Source organism: Lissotriton vulgaris, chromosome 10 (genome assembly GCF_964263255.1).
Source record: "Lissotriton vulgaris chromosome 10, aLisVul1.2, whole genome shotgun sequence".
NCBI classification, from domain to species: Eukaryota; Metazoa; Chordata; class Amphibia; order Caudata; family Salamandridae; genus Lissotriton; species Lissotriton vulgaris.
In genome coordinates, this window is record NC_141698.1 from 537,038,347 (window position 1) to 537,063,687 (window position 25,341).

A 25,341-nucleotide genomic window follows, 5' to 3' on the forward strand; every position below is an offset into this window, starting at 1 on the left:
CCCAGGCAGTGTCTGGAAAGCATTCACTGAATGCAGCCCTCCCTGCCCCGATACACAAAAGCCTGTCTGGGCCTCCTTGGACAGGAAACCTATTGTCCAGGCCTCCCCTGCCAGAGTTTGGTCCAGCAACAGGAGGTCAGACTTGTGTCTGTGGCAGCAGCATCCATGTTGTGATGCTGAGGATCTGTTTAACTTTAACCGAGTAAACCAGTAACTACATGTCTTCTCCCTCTAGAAGGGTGGAATGCTACCCCCACTGCCAGGACTGGCGGGAGGGTAGTATTCCAAAGTGTTTGACACCTTACACAACATGTTTTGATAAAGCCAAACCAACGTTAGCATTAACCGCGAGGATTATAATGCACTTAAGAGTATATGCTATGGCTATATCATAGAACAGCTATATGGAGATGGTTCAGAAAGCTGCACAGTTCATGCTAGGGCACCCTCTCACATAAAACCAAGCACTCTGCCTCCAGGATTGTTAAGGGCTGCCATAGGAGTGACCTATAGGTGTATATGTGTCTATATGTATATATAGATAAAGGTATACCATATCTAAGAAAGGGGTGATTACACCACCTTACCCAGGCTGTGTGAACAGACCTGTGATGTCAGTTTGGAAGGCAAACCAGGGGTGGCAAAATACATGCTGCCGCCCCTGGTGGGCCTAAGGTGCACCTATGCCCTGGGTAACTATGGTACACTATACTGGGGCTCACAAGGGTGACCCAGTAACCAATCTGGTATGTACCTAAAGTACATGGTATCAATTTAGAGAGAGAAAAGCTGGGTTGTGGGTCTGATTGGCAGGCCCACAGCCACACTAAAGTCGAAAAACCAGAGAATCACAGCCAAAAGTGGGGGTAACCACAGGAAGCAGACCCTACTCTCCTACAGACACCATCTGCTTGCATGGCTATGATGCATGCATTGTGATGTACTAAAAACACCTTGTTTTCTTTTTTTACTTTACAGTTCCAAAATAGACAATGGCTACTATTTTAGAAGAGTAAAATTAAAATACAAAAATAAGGTGTGTAAGAGGGAAAAAGGGAAAGCAATTGACGCAGTTGCACTGTGCCAATGTATGTTTTTTTCCAAAACCCAAGCAGCGGCAGGGTTAATATGTCGGCACTCATGAACCTTTGACAATGCTGATCCAAGATGTATATGTCATTTCCATCGCAAGGACAAACACATCAGTGAAGAAAGGACTGGTGGATGAAACAGAAGATGGAGAGCATATTATCAACAAGGCCTAGATTACAAGCTGAACAGAGCGGTGATCACAAGTGGGATACTGCTCATCCCGGTATTTTCATACTCCAATTTCATACATGTGGGATGCCATACGTGATAATACTGGCTGGAAAATCCAGCTATGAAAATAGATTTGGTTCAGGCTGGGACACAGGGCTGGCTGGCAATTGCCTCCGAGTCCCACATCTAAGCCATGAAGGGAGCATGTAATGCTTGCCTCCAGGGCCGGCTTTAGGGCAGTGCGACTGGTGCGGCCGCACTGGGCACTGACCTGTGGAGGGGGCGCTTATCTCAAGGGGGGGGGCACTGCGTTTAGTAATAATTTAGGATTGGAGAGATGAGGGGCACTTTTGCCCGGCGGTGGTGAGAGAATCCAAGGAGGTGGTCATGAGGTGTGGGGGTGCCAAAAATGATTGTCCTACCAGGCGTCACCAGCGCTAACGCCGGCCCTGCTAAATTGCCCCTGCCAGACCACATGCTGCCCTCCATATTCTGTGCTCTCCTTTCCCTCCCCACCGCTAATCTGTATCAATACACCCTGCTCTCATTTACTACCTGCTCGTCACAGGTGGTATAGGAGTGTTTAATCACCACTGGAAAGCGAATATCCAAGCTTGGTTTCACCTGAAAATAAAGAAACAGGTTTATGTATTTATTTTCCATTCCGTGGGGATTGAAATATAATTGAACAGTACAGTTGGGATGCTGCCACACTATAACGGTATTTTCTGGTGTGGCGTTTGTACCTCGCCAGCACGGGGCAACTGGACAACCTTTGTGTGTCCTGAGCCGTTCGCTGCTTTCACGCCCCCGGCGATCACAACAGCGTTACTGACGTCCTAAACTAGATTAACGACAAGTGAGATATTACGTGACGTCAGTTATCACGTAACCCCCTCTGGAGCAGGTATTAAGACGATCTGAAAAAAACCCATCTCGTTCAGAAACTCTGGCATCCAACGCGAATGCCCTCTGGTACGATAAGGTGAGGGAAACATTTTACATACTATTTGGAGTGCTCAGTGACAGAAATACTCCATGGCCCAATCGAAGAGTGTGTCAGTAGGGGTTGTTGAATAGCTTGCAGAGACTGCCATAATGCCAGGGCAGGCTAAGGATAAAGAGGAACCATTCATTTTAAATGGATGTTCGGGCCTGCCACTCCAGTTCCCTTCACCACATTCCAAAGTCAGATAGATGTGCGCAGAGCAACTACAAAGTATCACACTACAACATACCTGTAAAAACGGAGAACTTACCCTTCGGGAATGGTGGAGTCCAAACCCTACTGACTTGTCATTTCCGGCTTCTCCACAGAATTACGAGTGGGAGCACGGAAACGAGACTGCCAGCGAGTCCGAGGAGAACGGCCCCTTTAAGTGGGCGTCAACATACGCGGAAGAGGCCCCGGCTCTACACGACGTCACTGAGACCACATTGGTCAAAAAGGAGGAAATCCTGTATGCCGGGTGTGGAAACACCGCGGAGAGGAAGGCGGGAGCTGGAGAGACAGAGAACAGAAGTACAGCCGAAGACGGAGACCGAAGAAACGGAGCTGAAGAATTCAGAGGAGCCGAAGGAGAAACCGAGCCACGAGGCGAGCCAGGAGGCCAACGACCCTGCGGACCGCCGTGCCACACTCCCGAGGGAGGAGTGTGGCTGTCATAGGTACGGCGGCGTTTGGCGGCTTGGGTGGGCAAGCGTAATGCTAGTGCATAGAGCGTCAGAACACCTTCCGCTCCCGTGGCATTGACCCCTTCCACCCCTATCCTACTTCAACCCTCAAACCCCCCACCCCCCCTTTACCTTCTCTGACCCAACCCCTCCTACACTGAGCACGGCAATCGTTATAGTGTATCACCGGGTGTACACCTCACACTCCCTGGGCCCCTTGGTGCAACCCAATTAGAGGACTGTGTCCTAACGGCTTTCCGTCTTGTTGGTCTTTCTCTTGCATGTGGCGAGCCCCTCGGTGCCTGGAGTGAAGATCCATATTCCGTGGGAGGAAACCGGTAGAAGAGCAGCACCACGGACCCCAGTACCTTTGCACGGGAGAGACTGACATTAAGGACACGAAAGACGTTTGTTACCAAACCCTTAAGAACATTAAAAATAAAACCATCGTTAAATCCTACAGGTGGTGTCACGGTCGTCCCTTCACCCACGTCCACAATACCATTTCAACAATTAGCGTGGGCGACTAGTTTTTTGTATGCCCGTCTACTTTCTCGTAGCTTCTCTCCGCCTATTCCCTCCTTGATGCTTCTAAGAAGTTCTCCCTTTGCCTTCCTGCAGGCTGCATTGTATCATGAGGATTTATGATGCTGCCCCCTCCTCAGATTCTGTACCTTGCTAAAGAGCACTGATGCCGCTCCCTTTATAAGGTCCTCATGTGCCTGATATAATTTGTTATGGGAATCTTTATTGCCCACATCATCAGCGAGCTCTCCCACTTTTTCCAAAATTGGGATTAGTCCAGCGTAGAGCCTCGGGAGTTTCACTTGGCTCATGGCTAATTTTTCCCACCTGATTCTTCTCCTGTTGTTACCCAATAGAAGGTCGGGCTTGTTCTCCTCCTTAGTTAAGGTAGAGGGTTCTCTACCAGGGTGGACGAGATCTAGTTCTAGAGCATTGTGGTTGCTATCTAGTCTTTCGGTGACCCTAAAGTCCAAGATAGATGACCAATTCACTATCAGTACAAGGGCGTAATCCAAGTGGGACTCTCTTCCCACTCTGTTGTACGTGGGTCTGCTTGGTATATCAGACTTGGTACGCCCATTGCAAGCTCTGATTCCATGCTTTAGGGTTAGGGCAGTAAGCTGCAGTGCTACAGGTGTCCATGTCTTCGGGAGGGGTGCTACTACAGAAGGTACTGCCCACCTGGACTCTTCTTCCATGGGAAAACCCTCTAGAAGGCCGGCCAGCGGTTCAAAATGACAATTTAAATCACCTCCCACTACATAGGGTGTGTCCCTTGGAATTTCAGATAGATAAGCTGAGAGCTCATCGATGGTGGGAGATTCTCGCGAGACTCCCACTGGCCTAGAGTAGATATTTATCAAGGCAAGTTTCGCTAGGTTCGGCCAGGCCAATAAAACCACTAAAATATCGTCCGATGGCACCGTTAACCGTGAAGCCTGACACCCTAGGTGGGATGCCACCCAGGTTGTGAGTCCACCCGAGGGGCGACCCTTGCCCTCCCACCTAGCCGGGATGGAAAATGACTGGTAGCCCTGTTGCCTATATTCTTCCCTAGCCCAGGTCTCCTGGAACATTCAAACATCCCCAGTTTCAATATAAATTACCCAATCATGCGTGTCCAGCTTATTAGCTAGTCCGGCCACATTCCACCAGATTAATCTCAAGTGTGCCGGAGCAACAGCAGGGGGGATTACAGAGGTAGAAATGGGAGGGAAAGCAATGCCCGATGTTACACCAGTTGTTACATCAGGACCATTGTCGCAGGTTCTACGGCCGTTATCTGAAGTCACAGGATTTAGGTCAGGATTTGAGGACAGTCAATCGACCCCATCCAGTCCATTCAGACAGTTAAATCGATTGTAGTCAAAAAAGGGTGTCTCCGGAGGTCAATAGACAGGTCGTGCAGCATACCCCCTGTGTCTGGATCTCCGTTCAACCCTTGTCCAGTTATCCTGTGACAATTCATGGTGCATACGAATAGGGGGGAAGAAAAAAGAGACTGGTAAGGTCTGTATGGTGGAATCGGGTGATCTGTTTGACCCAGCACATATATGTGATACTGTTCCAGGGTCTCGGAAGGTCACCATAATACAATCCCCTATTATTGATTTTCTCGTTTTTCCCAACCAAGGTACCCTTCTCACCATAATGATTTCGTTATTGAAATGGGCTGGGAGAGGTCTGTTCCAGTTCAGCCATTTGATAATTTTCTTCTTGAGTGAGTGGAAGTTCTCACTTTCACCCATTTCAAGAGGGGGAGCACCCGCCAAGACCACCGTAAGGCTGTTAGCCTCTGGCGGCAAGTCTGGTCTCCGCGATCTGGGAACAGGCCTGTTAGGGAATAGGGGAGCAATACTAGCATTAGGTGGATCCCCAGAATTTGTGCCGGGGCAGTGCCGAGGGTAACTGGGCCTGCTGGTTGTAGAGGTAGGGTATTCGGATTGCTAGATGGTATTGGAACTAGGTTGGCCATGAGTGGCTGCAAAGGGGGGACGGCAGCCGTACCCAAGGGAGGTCCCACGTTTATAGGAAGGTTTTGAGTGTTAAGGGAAGTTTTAGTTGGCGGATTGGACTCGGGGGTTCTACTCTGTTTGCTGGCCGAAGTTTTCAGGCTGCTTATGGTTGCCTCCAAGATCGTAAGTCTGATCTCTACTTTCTTCAGACTCTCGCTAATGGGGAGCAGGAGTGATCTTAGTAGAAATTCTATGTTCCCCAGGGAAGTGGCAGGAGGTGATGGGTTTAATGAATTGCCTCCCTGGTCGCTAGTGGAAGCAGTGGTATTAGTATTGGTACCCTTGGCATTAGGTATAAGCCTATCAGACGTAGAAACGGACTTGTGTGCTTTTCCAAAGTCGGAATGGGGGATCTTGGTCTTCCCCTGCCCGCCCTTCAACTTCCTTCTACGCTTATTTGGTGGTGGGCCATGCACCTCTGCCACAACAGTTTGCTTTAGTTTGGTTTTCCTAGTTTTAGCTACGGGGGGTGTTTGAGTGACTAAGTCAACAGCCATACTACTAGAATTTGTAAGAGGGATAGTGTGCAAGGTCCGTTCAGTAAATGAGCAGAGATTGGAAGTACTATCCCGCAGTAATAGGGGGACGCCTTCTTGGGATGATGGATCCTGGCTAACATTGAGGCAACCTCCCTCTTGGGAGATAGGACAGAGGATTATATCGCTAAGGGGCCTATTTTTCATATGCTCAATAGAGCGGCGACGCTCCGCCCTACGCTTCTCCAAAGAGGTTTCCTTGCCCCCATCCCCCTTTGCTGTTTTGAAATAATTATCCAAAGTCCCATTGTTACCTCCTCCCACCTTCGCTGGTGTTCCAGCTGGGGTCGGTGATGGCATGTCCAGAACCTATATCAGGGTCCAAATGGGATTTAAAAAGTACAAGCGAAAGAAAGTGGGCCCAGCCCAGCCTCCTCCGGCCTCTGACGGCCACAGACGGTCCCGCCCTTGTCCCGGGCTTCTCCCGGTCGCTCCCGCGCAGCGGGACTAGTCTGTATTGTTTATAGGATCAGAGAGTGGGGGGGAGGAGCCTGCAGGGAGAGCTGCCCAGGTGGCTTGAATGAGGGCGGGCGGGCGCTCCTGGGACAGGTAGTCCTGCGCCTCCGCCTACTCGCAGCCCTGCAGGTTTGGTGATTGTTTTCCAGTCCGGTTGCCAGAAAGTTTCAGGACTGCTTCCCAAGCGACGCGGGACCCGCGTAGCGGGTACCGCTAGTTGCTGACAGGAACAGGAGCAGAGGGAAATAGGGTCAGTTCCGCTACCCTGAACAAGCTGCTGCCAGGAAAATACTTCACAGGGTGTCCCACCAGTAGTTCAATTCCGCTGCCTTTTCAGCGGACCAGTGAGGGAGGAGCCTGCAAGGAGAGCTGTCCAGGTGGCTTGAATGAGGGCGGGCGGGGGCTCCTGGGACAAGTAGTCCTGCGCCTCCGCCTACTCGCAGCCCTGCAGGTTTGGTGATTGTTTTCCAGTCCGGTAGCCAGAAAGTTTCAGGACTGCTTCCCAAGCGAAGCGGGACCCGCGTAGCGGGTACCGCTAGTTGCTGACAGGAACAGGAGCAGAGGAGAACCAATGGGAGGAGCTCACTAGTTCCCTCGTAACAAGAGACCACCAAATGTTTTGGCGAGTGGTAAATGGGGGGTCAGGGAGCCTCCACTCGGCAATAGAGCCAAATATTGCAGCAGGGGTGTGGCAGCACACTTCCAGTCTCTTTATAGTTCTGAGCTGGGAGAAACTATGATTGACATCGGTAATAGATTGGCAGAGTATGATGGGGACCTGATAACAGTGGGGGAGGTCAAGGCAGCAATTGCAGGACTGACATCTGGAAAGGCCCCAGGATTGGACGGTCTCCCCGGGGACCTGTTCAAGCAGGAGCCCGATGTGTGGGCCCCCTACCTTGCCACTGTGTACAATGCAGTCCTGCGCGGTATGGAAATCCCGAGTACTTGGCTGGGGGCAGAGGTAGTTCCTATATTTAAGAAGGGCTCACCTCTGCTCCCAGCCAATTACAGACCAATCAGCTCAATTGACGTGCCCCAGAAGCTGTTTGGTAGGATACTGTTGAATCGCCTCCAGGACTGGGCTGAGGAGACGGGTGCCCTCAGCCCATATCAGGCGGGCTTCAGGAAGGGAGTCTCTACAGTGGACCAGGTCTTCCGTTTGAATATTATCTATTGGAGGACAGCGGTATTTGAAGGTGGCAGCCTATACACTATTTTTGTGGACTTGAGGGCCGCCTTCGACCTGGTGCCCAGAAGGAAACTTTGGAGTGTCCTGGGCGAGATGGGGGTCCCTCCGGACATTCTGATAATTCTACAGAGACTGCATCTTAACAACTATGCCCGGGTCAGGTGCGGGAAGCTTGGGGAATTAACTGACAGATTCCCCATTGACAGGGGGGTTAGGCAGGGTTGTGTTTTGGCACCGACCCTGTTCTGCCTCTTTGTCAATGGGGTAAATGCCCATCTCAACGGCTTCAAAAACACCGATGCTCCAAAGTTGAACGGCAGCAGGGTGCTGCTGCTGTCCAAAACCCCCATGGGGATACAGAGGATCCTCGATTCTTTTGTGACCTTCTGCACAGAAAGGGGGTTGGAGATCAATGCCACAAAAACTAAGTTTATGGTCTTGAACCCAACCCAAAGATCACGCCCGAACCCCTTACTGGGATCATCACGTCTAGAGAGAGTCTCCACCTTTGAATACTTAGGTGTAACGTTGAATGAAACCATGTCTTGGGGAACACACCAGACTAGGGCTAACCTTAAACTCGTGCAGACCACTGGCGGCATCGCCCGGTTGATGAAAAGTTCCACATATCGACCACTGGGGCCGGTCCTCCAGATTTACAAGGCACAGGCCAGGGGTGCTGTTATGTACGGGGCGGAATTGTGGGGCCACACATCTTCCCACAGTCTGTCTATAACAGAGAATAATTTTATTAGACAGTTAGTTGCACTCCCGTCTAGTACACCACTCCTGCCCTTGAGGATGGACCTGGGACTGTGACCAATAGCAGATGAACTGGGTCTAAGACCCATAGCCTTCTGGCGAAGGCTATGGAGTAGTGAAGAACTTTCTACCTACAGGGCGGAGCTGAGGGAGTTTTTAACCCACCCCAAAGCTCTACAGATCCCCTGGATAAAATATATAAAAAAGTCCTGTGTGAGACTGGGGCTCCCCGACCTATGGTCTGATCCAGCTAATGCTTCATTAAGGATCCCACGAAGAGTCTTGGCTAATGCTTATCATGACCAGAAACTAGCTATGGTCTTAGATTGCCAGGGTGAGGGGTCTTTAACATCTGTATTCACGCAAAGCAAGGACTCATACAGGTTGGAGAGGGTTCTGGATGGTATGACTCCCGTGCTGGCCAGGAAGCTATTTCTCCAATGGAGATATGGCACACTGCCTCTGCGGTCGTACACCAGCTCCTGATCAACACCGCCCTCTACCAAGCAATGCCCGGCATGCAATTGTGCTGAGGAAACCGACCTACATGTGGTCTTGTTCTGTCCAACCTACAAGGCCGCCAGGAAATATTGGCTCCTACCACTCATCAGAAACTTTGGTTGTAGGGAGTACCTCCCGATGTACAGAATTTTAAAATCTGATGTCTCGGGACCAACGGTGTTCGTACTAGCTAAATTTCTTACAAATGTCTGGCATACTTGCACCCGTATTCTAAAGTCGCAGTTCCCCACCTAATTTTAACACTAAGAATTTTAAACGCATGGTCTTTTATCTGTTTTCACCCTAGTAGTATTTATTTTGTAGGGTAGAACTATTTTACACTGTATAATATGTGCTGCTGCTTTTTCTGATGGTTTTACATTGTTTTACATGTGTCTTTTGTATATCTTTGATGGTCAAATTGGCCGAAATAAAGATTGAATAATAATTACAACAATTAAAGGCAAGAAAAGACATGATTGTAAAATACATTAAGAAGCACAGTGTTAGCACCTCACGGAGGGTGACCTGACCAACCGTCCGTAAATTTCACGGTCAGTCCGTAATTTCGGCCGCCTGTCCGTTGTCCGTGATGGATTCTTTAACGGACGTCATTTGTCTGTAATTTTAACCGGGCACCCTGGCACCACCCTAAAGCCCAGCACAGCTTCCACCCACCTCCCTTCTTGACTCCAATGCTGTTGAGGTCGAGTTTAACAGTCTCGATGAAGTACCAAAGCTCAGACACCCAGCAGCATTGGAGAGGCACAGCGGGATGGCAACCCTCACACCTTCAGCCCTTGATGAGCTGTTAAGCGGTGCTTGAATGTGACTGAGAGGGAGGGGCTGCAGCTTCAGGAGCAGGGGCATCTATTCAGATGCAAACAGCCCTGAATACTTTATGTCTCTGCAATTTGTGTGAGACAAAAATGGCCAGACCTGCCAATTCTTGTTTCTTTTTGTTCACAGATCTGAGCTGTACAGATGTCTAGTCTAGTCTGGAAATTTGTATTGCGCAGAACATATCACGTCCCGGGAGGGAGTCTCATGGCGCATGCGGACAGTCCCAGAGAAAAAGAGGAGAGATCCTAAAAAAGGCAAGACCTAGCTGAAAAGCCATGTTTTCAGCAATTTTCGGAACCTCATGTGCTCGATCGTTGCACGGATGTTCAGAGGAAGTTTGTTCCATAGGAGGGCTGCCATATGGGAAAAAGCACGTCCCCCATTTCTGACTGTTTGTACTCTAGATGGAGTGAGTAGGAACTTGGAGCTGGATCTCAGTTCTCGTCCGGGCTGGTACCAGGTCAATTTTTGGTTCCAGTATTTGGGTCCAGTGCCATGCATATGTTTATGAACTAGACACATGATTTTAAAAATGACTCTTTTTTTTATTGTGAGCCAGTGTAGATTCTTTAGGCTTGGAGAGGAAGGAGATCGTTTTGGGAGTCCAAGAATCAGACGGGCAGCAGTGTTTTGAACAACTTGTAGCCTCTTTATATGGCACTCATTTATGGCAAGCAGGATGGAATTACAGTAGTCTAACCTATTTATTATGAGGCCCTGCACTAGAACTTTGCAAGCTTCTTTTGGTATCCATTTGAAAGCTCTGCGGAGGCTTCGCATGATTCCAAAACAGGTCCCGACAGTATGGTTCACATGGTCCTTCATGGATAATTTATTATCCATGAGGATTCCGAGGTTGCGGACGGATTCTTTTGGGACCGGACATTCCCCCAATTCCGGGGGCCACCAGTCTTGAGTCCAATGTGCACTCGCTTGACCAAAGGTCATTATTTCAGATTTTGCACCATTTAGTTGTAAGTGGTTCAGACTCATCCAGTTTTTAACCTTGATCAGACACTCTTTAAAACGTTTTTTTGTATCATTGATATCATGGTCAAGGGTAACAAGTATTTGCGTGTCATCCGCATATGATAACACGTCAAAACTATGTGCCCTAATGAGTTTGGCCAGAGGGGCCATATAAACATTAAAAAGCGAGGGACTGAGGATTGAGCCTTGAGGCACACCCCTGGTAACTGGCCGTGTACTGGCCAAAGTTTCATCAGTTTGTAGTATGGTAGTTCGATCGGACAGATAACTGATGAACCACCTTAGAACCTGCCCCTTGACACCATACTCCCACAGTCGTCTGACTAAGATGTGATGGGAGATGGTGTCAAAGGCAGCCGATAAGTCTAAAAGTACCAGAATGCATGACTGATGTTTGTCGAGGGCACCTCTGATGTTGTCGGTCACCTCAATCAGGGCTGTCTCCGTACTGTGTGCAGCGCGGAAGCCTGACTGTGAGGTGTCGAGTAGATTGTTCCTCTCAAGATAGCTTATCAGCTGCTCATTTACGAATGCCTCCAACACTTTCCCTGGAAAGGGTAGCAAGGAAATAGGGCGATAGTTTGAAAAGGTGTTTGCATCCGTACCGGGCTTTTTTAGTAGTGGTCTAACTCTAGCCTCTTTCCAGATTTGAGGGAATTCCGCTTCTATCAGGGATGTGTTTAGAAGGCAAGAGAGGGGATGGGCCAACACTGGGGCAAGGGTTGAAAATAGTTTGGATGTTAGATGGTCGCAAGGAGATCCGGATTTGATGTACACAAAACACAGGAATCACAGAGAGAAACATTAAAGTCAAACTTTTCACTCTGCAACTCAGCCTGGGCTCAGAGTTCGTAGCTAGGGGGGAAGGGGGGGGGGGGGTGTCAGCGCCTCTTCTCAGAGTACTAGGGGGGGGCAGCGCCTCTTCTCAGGACACCAGAGGGGGTCAGAGCCTCTTCTCAGGACACCAGAGGGGCTTCAGCGCCTCTTCTCAGGACACCAGCAGGGATTCAGCACCTCTTCTCAGGGTACCAGTGGGGGTCGGAGCCTCTTCTCAGGACACCAGAGGGGGTTCAGTGTCTCTTCTCAGGGCACCAGCAGGGGGTTCAGCGCCTCTTCTCAGGGCACCAGCGGGGGTCAGAGCCTCTTCTCAGGGCACCAGAGGGGGGTTCAGTGCCTCTTCTCAGGGCACCAGCGGGGGTCAGCGCCTCTTCTCTGGGCACCAGCGGGGGTCAGCACCTCTTCTCAGGGCACCAGTGGGAGGTCAGCGCCTCTTCTCAGGGCACCAGCAGGGGTTCAGTGCCTCTTCTCAGGGCACCAGCGGAGGTCAGAGCCTCTTCTCAGGACACCAGAGGGGTGTTCTGTTCCTCTTCTTAGGGCACCAGCAGGGGTCAGCGCCTCTTCTCAGGGCACCAGCTGGGGTCAGAGCCTCTTCTCAGGGTACCAGAGGTGGTCAGCACCTCTTCTCAGGGCACCAGAGGGGGGTTCTGTGCCTCTTATCAGGGCACAAGCGGGGGTCAGCGCCTCTTCTCAGGGCACCAGCGGGGGTCAGCGCCTCTTCTCAGGGCAACCAGAGGAAGTTTAGTGCCTCTTCTCAGGGCACCAGCGGAGGGTCAGCGCCTCTTCTCAGGGCACCAGCAGGGGTTCAGAGCCTCTTCTCAGGGCACCAGTGGGGGTCAGAACCTCTTCTCAGCGTACCAGAGGGGGGTCAGTGCCTCTTCTCAGGGCACCAGCGGGGGTCAGCGCCTCTTCTCAGGGCACCAGTGGGGTCAGCACCTCTTCCCAGGGCACCAGCAGGGGTTCAGTACCTCTTCTCAGGGCACCAGCGGGGGGTCAGCACCTCTTCTCAGGGCACCAGCGGGAGGTCAGCGCTTCTTCTCAGAGCACCAACGGGGGGTCAGCGCCTCTTCTCAGGGCACCAGCAGGGGTTCAGCGCCTCTTCTCAGAGCACCAGCGGAGGTCAGAGCCTCTTCTCAGGACACCAGAGGGGGGTTCAGTGCCTCTTCTCAGGGCACCAGCAGGGGTCAGCGCCTCTCCTCAGGACACCAGAGGGGGGTTCTGTGCCTCTTCTTAGAGCACCAGCAGGGGTCAGCGCCTCTTCTCAGGGCACCAGCTGGGGTCAGAGCCTCTTCTCAGGGTACCAGAGGTGGTCAGCACCTTTTCTCAGGGCACCAGAGGGGGGTTCTGTGCCTCTTCTCAGGGCACCAGCGGGGGTCAGCGCCTCTTCTCAGGGCACTAGCGGGGGTCAGTGCCTCTTCTCAGGGCAACCAGAGGAAGTTTAGTGCCTCTTCTCAGGGCACCAGCGGAGGGACAGCGCCTCTTCTCAGGGCACCAGCAGGGGTTCAGAGCCTCTTTTCAGGGCACCAGTGGGGGTCAGAACCTCTTCTCAGCGTACCAGAGGGGGGTCAGCGCCTCTTCTCAGGGCACCAGAGGGTGGTTCAGTGCCTCTTCTCAGGGCACCAGCGGGGGTCAGCGCCTCTTCTCAGGGCACCAGTGGGGTCAGCGCCTCTTCACAGGGCACCAGCAGGGGTTCAGTACCTCTTCTCAGGGCACCAGCAGGGGTCAGCGCCTCTTCTCAGGGCACCAGTGGGTTCATTACCTCTTCTCAGGACACCAGAGGGGGGTTCTGTGCCTCTTCTTAGAGCACCAGCAGGGGTCAGCGCCTCTTCTCAGGGCACCAGCTGGGGTGAGAGCCTCTTCTCAGGGTACCAGAGGTGGTCAGCACCTTTTCTCAGGGCACCAGAGGGGGGTTCTGTGCCTCTTCTCAGGGCACCAGCGGGGGTCAGCGCCTCTTCTCAGGGCACTAGCGGGGGTCAGCGCCTCTTCTCAGGGCAACCAGAGGAAGTTTAGTGCCTCTTCTCAGGGCACCAGCGGAGGGTCAGCGCCTCTTCTCAGGGCACCAGCAGGGGTTCAGAGCCTCTTCTCAGGGCACCAGTGGGGGTCAGAACCTCTTCTCAGCGTACCAGAGGGGGGTCAGCGCCTCTTCTCAGGGCACCAGAGGGGGTCAGCGCCTCTTCTCAGGGCACCAGTGGGGTCAGCACCTCTTCACAGGGCACCAGCTGGGGTCAGCACCTCTTCTCAGGGCACCAGCGGGAGGTCAGCGCCTCTTCTCAGAGCACCAATGGGGGGTCAGTGCCCCTTCTCAGGGCACCAGTGGGAGGTCAGCACATCTTCTCAGGGCACCAACGGGGGGCTCAGTGCCTCTTCTCAGGGCACCAGCGGGGGTCAGCGCCTCTTCTCAGGGTACCAGCGGGGGGTCAGCCTCCTCTCAGGGCACCAGCGGGAGGTCAGCGCCTCTTCTCAGGGCCCCAAGCATCCTAGAACCGGCCCTGATTACACCGAGGCAGCACGAGGTTCTCTTCACAGAGCTTAATTACTGTCACTAAATTGTATCAAACCTCGATTCTTCAAACTTGCAGTCTATAATGTAATAAAATAAATAAATGGCACAATCACATCCACACTGATTAACAAAGTATGGAGGACAATCAGTTAAATCAGTTCTCTTGGAGTATCTCCTTTACTTACTGTACATCACAGTGGAGATGGCAAAACTAAATTTTGGGGAGAGAGACTGTCTTCTCGTTGTCTTGTCCAGGAGGGGTGAGGAGCCCTACCCCACCCTGGAAGAGACCAAGATGATACTAGAATACTGCATGCCCACCCCTGTGCCCACCCTGGTGGATCCAGTCCCCCTCCTGTGTTGGTTCCTGCCCCTCCATCCCCCCCAGTGATGGCTCCTGTCCCCCCGTGTGGTGGCTACTGTCCCCCCCGCGCCTGTGATGGCTCCTGTCCCTCCCCTGTGGTGGATCCTGTCTCTGCCTTGGGAGGCTTCTGTCCCAGTCCTGGAATGGCTCCTGCAGCGAGGAATATCCAGGAACGGATTTTTGTTCTTGACGGGCCTCTTCCCAAAAAGGCTCAGCTCAAAATTAATGTGAAAAGGTGGGCGAGTGAGTAGGTGAAGGTATGGGTTGGATGGCTGGATGAATTAGGGAAAGGGTGAATTGATGAATGAAAGATTGAATATATGGATAAGGAGAGAGGATGGATGGATTGATGAGTGAGTGGAAGGATGGAAGAGAGAAAAGGTAAATAGCTGGATGAATGGGTGGAAGGGTAGCTGGGTGGATGGATGAGTGAAAGGATGGATGAGTGAAAAGGTGGATGATGAGTGCGTGGGTGGATGGATGAGTGAAATGGTGGATGGATTGATGAATTGCTAAGTGCAAGGGTGAATTTGTGAACGGTGAGTGAAAGGGTGGGTGTAAGGATGGATGAGTGAGTGAAAGGGAGGGTAGATGGACAAAAGGATGAATAGATGAGTGAAGGAGTGAAAGGATAAATGGATAAGAGAAAGGATGGATGAGTGAATGGAAGGATGGTAGAACAGTGGATGGGTGAGTGTACAGATGGATAGGGTGAAAGGGTGGATGGATAATGGATGGATGAGTGAAAGGATGAATGAGTGAAATGATAGATGGAAGGATACATGATGGATAGGTTTGAAATGGTTGAACATGTTTGGATATGGCTGGGCTTACTTATATACTATTGCGTGACTTCTGATGTTTCTGTAAAACGTATCCAATTGTCCTGAATTTTGACCTCCTGTCCTGAATTTGTGTCCTGAATTTTGACCCTTTGTCCTGAATTTTTACACTCACCGTCCTGAATTTGCACCAATACCAGTTGGTCACCAGTATGTGTGTGTCACAGAAACTGCATTTCGGCAGCCTGGCAGGGGCTGAAACTGCAGCTGCAAGGTTCTCTCGATAGGGCAGCCACGGTAATTGTGCTCCTTTCGGTTGAAAGACATGAAATGCTCGAACGCCGAAGGATGTTCCCCAGAAGCCACCAGACATGAGCTACTCTGGGTCAGATGGGAGCTCGAATGGCCATCGCGCAAAGATGGACGTTCCAACCTGCTCCAGCCAATAAGACACGGCGCGCGGGCAAGAGCCAGGGGCGGATTGGCAAGGCGGGCATTCGGGAATGGGCCGAAGGGCCGGTGCTTCAGTGCCCTCTGTGGGCCATTTTTTTTCTCCCCTGTCCCAGTCCACAGAGAGTGGACTAGGAAAGGGGAGCCCACAGCCAGACAGCGATTGTCAGCTGTGGGCTCTCCTTCACCCCTACCCTGCCAAGCAATGAAGCTGAGGCTGGGCTGGGGAGGGGTGATTGTTTGCAATAATCGGCCTCCCTGGGGGCCAGGTGTTTATCGGGCCTTTGTGCCATTTGCACCTCGGCCCCCTGGCGCCCATGCAGCCCAGAAACGGTGTTAGTCTTAACACCTCGCCCGCAGCCCTTCACATTCAGGGCATAGTGGGCGAGGAAGAATGGGTCTTGCTGTGGGGGCCTGGTGATGTTTGGAATTTTTTGTTTTATTTATTTATTTATGCGATTTTATATAGCGCGGACTTTGCCCGAAGGTGTCAGAGCGCTTCACACTAGGAACAGCAATAATACATGAGGAGAAAATTATAAGTGGACAAATTACAAAAGCAAACGTTAAGTTACATGAATCAAAAGTGACAATAGTGAGCAACCAAAACACAAGAGGAGCAAACGGTGCATTACAGGAGGAAAAAGAGATATGTGTGCAGGTTACAAAAGCGTACAAAGTACAAGTAGAGTTATAATACTGCAATAAATGGCAGACACTCCAGCACAAGAACAAACGTTACGTAGGCAATGGTGGCACTTGTGCAAGTATCTAAAGCAAACAAAAGTGAGAGGTAGCAACAGAGTGTTACAAGAGAAAAGTGACTTGTGCAAGTTACAAAGGGGTACCATACACAGGTACAAGGGTAATACTACAGTAAATGGTAAATACTCAAACTGCCAGACTGCCAGAACACACTGGGAAGGCACTTCCCATGCACCAGCTTCACCTCAGCTTCCCCCTGGCTACCTGGCTACCTTGGATGACCCAGAAAGCTGTGTTTTGTTCTCCCCTGCCAGGACATTTTCCCAGGGCCTGGAGGGTTGATTAATTTACTAATTGCAGGGGACTTACCTCTGTTCATGTGCTCCTGAGCTGAAGGTCTGGGGAGGGCTGAGTAGGTTAGTAATAGCAGGGGCTTTGCTGCTTTTCAGGTGCTCCTGTGCTGGAGGGCTGGAATAATTTTGTGACAAAAAGGGGCCTTGCTATTTTTTTTAGTTGCTCAGCATGTAGGCCATTGTCACCTTGGCTCTGTGTCCTGTGCAAGAACAGTATCCTCCCACTTTCATTCCTTGTCTGTGCAAATGATGTTTCATGAAAGGGCACGCCCCTTGAATGTGGGCCACGCCCCTTAAATATGGGCCACGCCTCTTGAATGTGGGCCACTTTTTTCGTCAGTGCCCGGGCCGAATTGTGATCCCAATCCGACCCTGGCAAGAGAATGCTGAAGGCTTTTGTGACAGTGGGGTTCGAGAGCAGATGGCGTCCCCAAAAATCCAAAACACTTGGGCGTTATGGCTAAAACCCTATGTCATGGCTTAGATAGATGGTAATTACTTTTGATAGACAATGAATGCGGACTGAAGGGTGGTGGGCAACTAACTGAAACACTAACCAGTAACTACACAGTCACTTGGAAGGTGGAATAAAGAGGCTATTACTATTTATTGTAATGGAAAATAAAAATACACACACACACTTACCCAAATAAAAGGAACCCTCCAAACAGTAACCATGTTAGAAGACCAGGAGTGGGGCGGATGCAAGTGATGATTTGCTGTTGGCAGGCCGGGCAAGTGGTTCTCATGGGCGTGTCTCCGCAGGAGGCCTGCATAACAATGACAGGCTGCGACGTCACAACAACTGGATGGGAAAAAGGAGAGACAGCATTAAATGGAACCCTGTTTAGTGTACCTTCACCTTATTTGAGATTTAATGTGCAGCAAGCCATTTTAGTTTTGTATTAATGATGTTTAATTATCGTAAGATAACTTGAGATTGCCATGTCGTTAGTAGGGAAGCAGTGGCTATTGGCACATTTTTAAATGCAAGCCAGATACCATACTAAATGAATTAAGCAGGCGATCCTTGTAGCCAATACTGCTAGTTATGCCTGGGACCACTGGAACCAGTTTCTAATACAAGTTCACAGTAAAGGTAGATTACCGATCTGGTGCAGGGGCCAATAATTACATCTTGAGGCCCTAGAATTGGCACTGTAATCTTGCCAATTATTACTCAGCTTCTCCTTTTTCCCTGTGGATGTGGTTTGACTGTGGTATGGGTGTGAGTATGTGAGCATGTTGAATTGTATGTATGATATCAGGTGATGTTGTTCTACTATATATGTTGTGTTTATTGATTTTGTATATATTTATAGCATATTTTGTTAGAACTGTTTATATATATTAAGAAAAAAATATTTTCTCCCAAAAAAATGCACTTTCTATGAAATAATTTTTCAAATAACAAACTATACGAAATGAAAAAAGAGAAATAAAGTATATATATTTTTTGAATAATGGTTGTTCAGAATTTCTTTGTCACCAAGCTTTAATAATAGGATGTATATTGATTTTGTAATACATGGCCATTGAAGGAACTTTCCCTCTACAGTGATGTGTTTTCATTCCCCTCTGTTCCTTGGCCACAACTTATTTCTTTGAGGGGGTACCATTTTACATGCTGCTAATACTGCTAGTTATGCCTGGGACCACTGGAACCAGTTTCTAATACAAGTTCACAGTAAAGGTAGATTACCTCCTCTGTAGGCTTTGAATTTCAGGCGTAAAATAGGTCAAATAGTCAAGGCTTCCTAATGAAGGTTAATTCAGGGGCGTGAAAATTCGCATAGAGTACACATTAATAAAATGTGCACATAAATTATGGGTATGATTTTAAAATATTGACTCCTCAATATTCTACCAATCAATTAAGTTTATTGTTTGTTTATTTAAAATCATACACTGTAGACTTACAAATACACACATAATAAAACTGATCTATATTAAAAATGGCACCTTCGGGATAACTCATTTAAAATACTGAGCTAATCGTCACACTATGTCTCTGATAAAAACTAATTACAATACTGTAACTTCCCTATTACCTGTACCTGTGCAATCGTATTGTGCAATTTCGCTGTTGTGCATATCAAGTAAATCCTGTTTGGTAATAGTTCTGCAGACTTCCTCTGCAGGTGCAGGGTTACTGGCGTCTAATCACAGGAGTCCAATTTCCTTTTTGCCCTTACTTGGAATTTTACAAAAGCAGCATTCAGAATTGTGTCTGTTGATTTAAGACATCTTATAAGTGCTTGTCTGCAGGACCGAATTTCACGGATGTTAAAAAGACACTTAAGTGGCCCCCTTCTTTCTTCCTTCAAGTTAGGGCACATGCAAAGTAAATGAGTCATGTTTTCTTCTTCTTTTTTCATAATTGGCAGGGCCTTGTTTCTGTTGTGCACAGCCATGGCATTGTGTGGGGTGATACTGGAAGAAGGCCAAATCGTGCTTTAATAAATATGTTTTTTTAGTTTTGTTGATCAAGGAGTTTCTAAATAGGTTTGTGGTTTGGCGGTTTTGTTTCATACATGATCATTCATACTGCGTTCTGTTTGCGAGTGATTCTTTGTCTTTCATCAACAATAGACGTTTTGTTATTTTTTTTGTAGTTCTTTTATAGGACTCTGGCGTTACAGGCATATCCCAAATTGGTTGCGCTTAGGACTCGTCTATAGTGGTTTGTAAGTACTTCCATAACTGTGATTTTTTGGATTTGTTTACATTTCTTGCCATAGCAGTTAGCACATTGGGTTCATGGTATCTGCTTTTATTCTTTTTCGCACCTTTATGAATTGGCCATTCCTAGCAATGAGCTGGTTAGGTAACCCAAATTCAAACCTGATTTAGACTGGCGATGCATTACTTAAAAGCCGAAGAGGTAACTTTAAAGTTTTAGTGAGAGAATTGTTTATGGTTGTCGAGTTTATTACTTTTAGGAGAGGGCGATAACTTGGTCCCCTCAAGGAACCTCTGCAGAGATGTAAATAAACTCAGTAAGGTGTGACCAATCCTTTGCAGGTCTATCTTGTGTGGTTGAAATTAACCCTTTTAATCAAATTGTACTCTCAGGTACTTGTATGTTTTTATTTGCTCCTGCTGACGATTTTGGCGGTATTTTGTCAATATCTTATTATTAACTTCCATTACTTTGGTCTTGTTGTAGTTTATTACCATGCCATTTGCCAAGGAATAACTTAATATTCTGTTTACAAGGAGTTGTAACTCTATCTTAGTTTGGCTGAATCAAATAACATCATCAGCGTATAATACATTTGAAATGTGTCTTCCTTCTAGTTTGGGAGGAAAGGCATTCACATCATACAGGGCGTGTCTTGGGTCCGATAAAAAACAAGTTAAATAGAAATGGCTAAATATGGCGCAAAAACACCAAGGGAAGTGTCAATTTTTCTTGATAAGAATGAACCATCACCTATTCAAACTTTAACCCAGGTATTAGTGTATAGTAATTGAATTGCTATTAGAAGGCAGGATGGCATTTGTTGATTCTTCAACTTTTCCCAGAGGATTTGCTGATTCACGCAATCAAAGGCAGATTTAAAGTCCACGAAGCAAAGATATAATGGGTGTTTTCTTGATTTCTATGTATCTAGTAGTATTGAAAGTACTAAAATGTTAGTAGCTGTACCCAGCCCTTGCATAAAACCAGATTGATTTGGCGGAATTATATGCTTTTCAGTTGCCCATTTTGATAGCTCTGTTAGTATCACTCCTGCAAAGAGTTTAGCATCTGTATCTTATAATGTGATTAGTTGATAGTTAGCGGGATATGCCCAGCCACCAGTTCTGCAAATAGGTGATATTATGGAACCATTCCATGATTCCTGTCATGATGAAGATTGAACTGCTTTCTTAAATACTTTGTTCGGTATTCCGCCCAAACGGTAGGGTTAACTTTATATAAAGCAAATAAAATCCTATTTTGGCCCGAAGCTCTGTCTTTCTTTGGTTTCAAATTAATTTGCATACTTGATCTTCGGTTATATTTAGTTGAATTTTAGAATTCCCTTTTTCTTTTCTTATTTGGTTCACTGTACTTTCGCTTTGTTTAACTTCCGGGTTTCTGTTCAAGTGAGTTGTAATAAATCCTACCCAGACAGCTTCCGTTAAAGTAGATGTTAATCCGCTTTGCTAGTTCTAGATAAGCTGTTAATTATTTTCCAGAAATCTCTTGAATTTTTCATTTTACTTGTGTATAGTGCTTATGCCCAGAGTTCTTATTTTAGTTAAGATTTTTCTTCCCAACTTCGCCTCCTCAGATCATAGGTAGTACTTTTTAATTTGAAATGGAGGACTGTATTATCCAGCCACTTCTTTATCTCTCTCAGTAATCTGTTGCGATTTCTTTGCAAAAGGCGACTCAAATAGAATAGTTTAATTCTGTGTATTGCTTTTCTTTGACTGCTGGGTTTTTGTTTATTGTAATTTTTCAATGCATAGGCGGCAGTTCATTTCTTTGTAAAAAGTGCCCATTTTTACCATTGCGGTGCAAGAGCCCCTTTCAAAGCTTTCCTCAACCAATGTACGTGCCATTTTCGTTATATGATCTCTGGGGCCTTCTTTCAAGTAAAATTCTCTGATAATTTACCATCCCAGTCTCCCAGGGAAGTGTTTTTAATATCTGATGTCTTGTACATTGGAGCATAATCTCCAGTATCTGTTGCCCATGATCACTTCTGTTTGTTTTTGCAATCCGAAAAGATGTTATCATCTGGAATTAGCTCAGGGATACTGTTGAATAGATGATTCTTGATTTATGGCCGTTTGCATGGTAGGTCCACGCTGATCGTGTGTCTTGTGAGAACCTCCTGTTTAATACCCTCAGTCTCAGGGATTCCAGGTCTTTTACAAATGTCTTTCGACTACTCATCCTGACGCTTTATTCTCCGGGATTAATGAGTGTCGAGTGATCACCAATAGATGGTCCTGTTGCAAAATTGCTTCCTCTCTGGTGTTTGTCCACAGCAGGTTCATGTTAAAGTCAGTATGTATCACCTCATTCAATTGATGCTGTACAATATTTGTAAGGTTGGTGGCCATTAACTTCCTAGTTCTGGTGTCGGGATGTATATAGACGTTTATTAGTAACAATACATTTGATTTACTTTCTTTCACTATAAATAAATGTTACTATTAGAATGTTATTGTCATTTGTAAATACTTGTTCATATTCAAATTTTAGGTCTATTGATATGAATGTAGCTAGTCCTCCGTTAGGTCTCCCATGTTTACTTTGTTTAATTGAAGGTACGAAATATTCTGCAAAACCTTCTAACATCAGGAATTGGGTTGCCCAGGTTTCTTGCAGGAATATAATCTGGAAATTAGTTGATATGGAAGTCAGGTGCGCTTTTTGAATCTTGGATTGCAACCTATTTATATTCCAGGAGCATATTCTGATTGTTTCTCTTCGAACAAGTTAATTTTCCCTAAGACTCCTTGGCTTTTCCTGTCAGGCTTTTGTTACCACGTGCAGGTCTGCTGCCAACCATCCTTGATTTAATTTTATTGACTTTTCTTCTTGGGTTTGAAAAGTAATTGTGGATGGTAGGTTATTTTTTTTTGCCAATGTGGTTTCTCAGTATTGAGAATGCTTGGTTGTTTTAGTTTTTTTCACTTTGGCAATCGAGCCTCTCTGGCAAGGTAAATGAGCTTGGATATACAGTTTGTGGGGGCCTTCTTATTTTTAATCCCCAGTTTAGGAAGGTTTCGTACTCCTGGAGGATTGGTTCTGATAAAAGGATACAATTCAATGTTACCAATGTCAGCCCTTAGTTTTTTTTCTTTATTTGATAGAAATTCAATAGATTCTATGCTTCCACTTGTGATTTTTACAAGCAATGGGATTGCTGTAGAGTCTTAAGTTGTTTCCCCGATTCACAATGTCATGCCTTTCCCTGGACTGGTATTCTAGTTAAAAAATGAGTTGGCTCTTTCAATCATTATGCTTGTTGGTTGCACTTTTTTTGATTAACCTATCTGCTGGTTTGTTGACTCTAACATTTGAAGTGGTTCATATTGAATGTCAACTATATTTCCTCTGAAACGATGTTTAGGACATTGTTGAATCCTAATTGTTAGTTGAATTGGGTTGTCTATATTATATCCGTCTGAATCCTCATGCTGTACCTCCTAAGTTTTTTGCTGAGGATTCAATCTTCCTAGTTTATTAAGTTCAATAGGATAATCCTGATTCGTCTGGAAGTTTCCATCTTTTGTTGGTCTACAGGCTTCACAAGTCAAGGATTCCCCCTTCCATTCGCTCGTGCTCATTCCTTCTATCCCCGCTTTGAGGCTGTGATTTCTTTGTATCAATGTTTTGTTTTTCCAGTGAATCATGAGATTGTTGTTCCTTTCGTTCACTTATTTCTTCAGTGGGAGTATTTTCATACTGATTTTGGTAGAATAGTAAGTAATACTTTCTTTAATTTCCTGTAGTTTTACTGTGCCAGATCTGGAGTACTCCTGTGTCTTGATTAGAACTGAATGTATTGTACCCCGTTGTTGTTTGTCTTTGGGGTGATTGTATGTTTGTACTACTTTTTGCCTTATTTCTTGCTTTACATTATTTTTCCCAGTTTTTTCATTAGCAAAAATGGAGGAGAACTTGGTTACTTTACTACTTGCTCTTCCATTCTTTCCTTTGATGAGAGCATATTATTGTTGACGATTGTGTTTTAGCTAGTTCTATTTTTTAGGGTGTCCTGTGGGTATTTCTGGTGAGTATTGGACCTCTTGTGGCAGTTGTGATATTGAGGCTAGTGTTAGCATCTCCAAGTCTGTAATATGCCCTCATTGAGTTCCCTGATGTTTCTCTATATCCTGGAGTTGGTCTTGGACTTTGAAAAATGGGGAGATCCTTCAGAGCCATATGCCTGTGCTGTGGTGACCTGAGGGGGACTTGCATCATATTATTTGACCATGACCGGTAATTTTTTCCCACTGCCAGAGTGTCTAAAATACCATGACATGCCGGTTGCATACGGCCACTGCCTTGAACCATAAGACAATGCTGTTGGAGGTCATGAGGCTTTAGAGGCCTCACAACACCATTGACTATTTGCGGGCATTGGTTACTTGGTGGCAAAGAGAGATATTGCTAAATATTGTAGGTCACCCGATCCCCCTCCACTACAGGTGTGGATTCAAGGGATGGACTACAGCTGTAAACAGAAAACGTTAATATACAAATGGAGAGGCTGCCCCGGCAAGCATCAGCAAATTTAGAGCCTGTGGCTTTCCACCTCTCTTTGATTCATCACTTGTAAAGTCTATCTGCCGGATTCATCAAAGACCCGTTTTGCGAGTCTTTAATAGCGATTCATAAGGAATCGCTATTACAGACTCGCAAAACGGGATTCATGTAGGAATCGCAAAATAAAATGCGATTCCTACACATTCCTTATTTGCGATTAGCAAATTGCTAATCGCAAATAAGGATGCGATTTCAAGGGTGCTAGGGGTGTCCAAAGGACACCCTGTAGCACCCCTGAAATGTAATCTACATTGGTGTTGCGCACACACATGTCCAAAGGACATGTGTGTGTGCAACATGCAACTTAGAAAAATGCATTTAAAAGCATTTTTCTAAGTTTTCGCTATTTACCACGAGGTTTGACCTCGCGGTAAATAGCGGCCCGAAATTGCGAATTCGGAATTTATAAATGGTTAATGAATTGCATTTAAGGAATCTCAAATAGAGATTCCTTAACCCCTTCGATGCTGATGACGAGCTCAGCTCGTCATCAGCCACGGGTGTCGTGTGCTGATGACGAGCTGAGCTCGTCATGTAACGCGGTATTTTGAAAATTGCCGCACACGGCAAAAATTCCCGCAGCACCGAAGGGGTTAAATGTAATTCCTCGCAATTTAGCGAAATCGCATTTATCGATGTTTGCATTTGGGATGATGAATCCCAAATGCAAAAATTGCGCTCGCAATGGGCCAGATTCTCAGAATCTGGCCCTTTGCGAGCGCAATTAAGCTTCATGAATCTGGCTGTAAATGTACTCTTGGAAACCAGCTCAACACATGATGTTCGAGTGAATTTGTGTCTGTGCACTGCTGCTTTCTCGTTGTGATTGAGCCTTCTGGGTTATGATATAATTGTTTTCAGTTTTTGAGACACAGAAAAACATAAGCCAAAAAGACAAAAAATTTAAGAAATATCAGCCCTCAGGTTCTATTGTATTCCAGCAGGACCCAGCAAGGCCACTTGTGAGGTCCTAGCATAGTCTTATGGGAGTGGTGCAGGCCCAAAAAAAATGGAAAAAAATCAAAAATGTAAGGTGGGTGTCTGTGGTAGTCTGTGTGCAGTGAGGAGGTGGGAGCAGCAATCAACCAAACTCCTTGCACAGCTGAAGGTTGCATGTGAGGGAGGTTGCCCACCCACAGGAAGTAGTACACAGCTTACCAGGTCCTACCGCCAACCCCATGCTGTGAACACTGTAGGGCACCCATGGTGGTTAGACACCTGTGAAGATTTGGGCTCGGCCGCCAGCCCCACAATGTGCAAATCAGTAGGGGTTTTATGGCCTGGACCTGTGGCCAAACAGATGCTGCACAA

General features: G+C 47.3%; 1 protein-coding gene across 1 annotated transcript in view; it reads right to left on the reverse strand.

The window, feature by feature from the left end:
• Positions 1-25,341, reverse strand: part of LOC147688480 (lipopolysaccharide-induced tumor necrosis factor-alpha factor homolog) — a 236,723-nt gene that overhangs the window by 114,240 nt on the left and 97,142 nt on the right. The window contains exon 3 of the mRNA XM_086939830.1: positions 17,397-17,556. Coding sequence (XP_086795956.1) covers positions 17,397-17,556 — 160 coding nt within the window. The remainder of the gene's footprint in view (positions 1-17,396; positions 17,557-25,341) is intronic.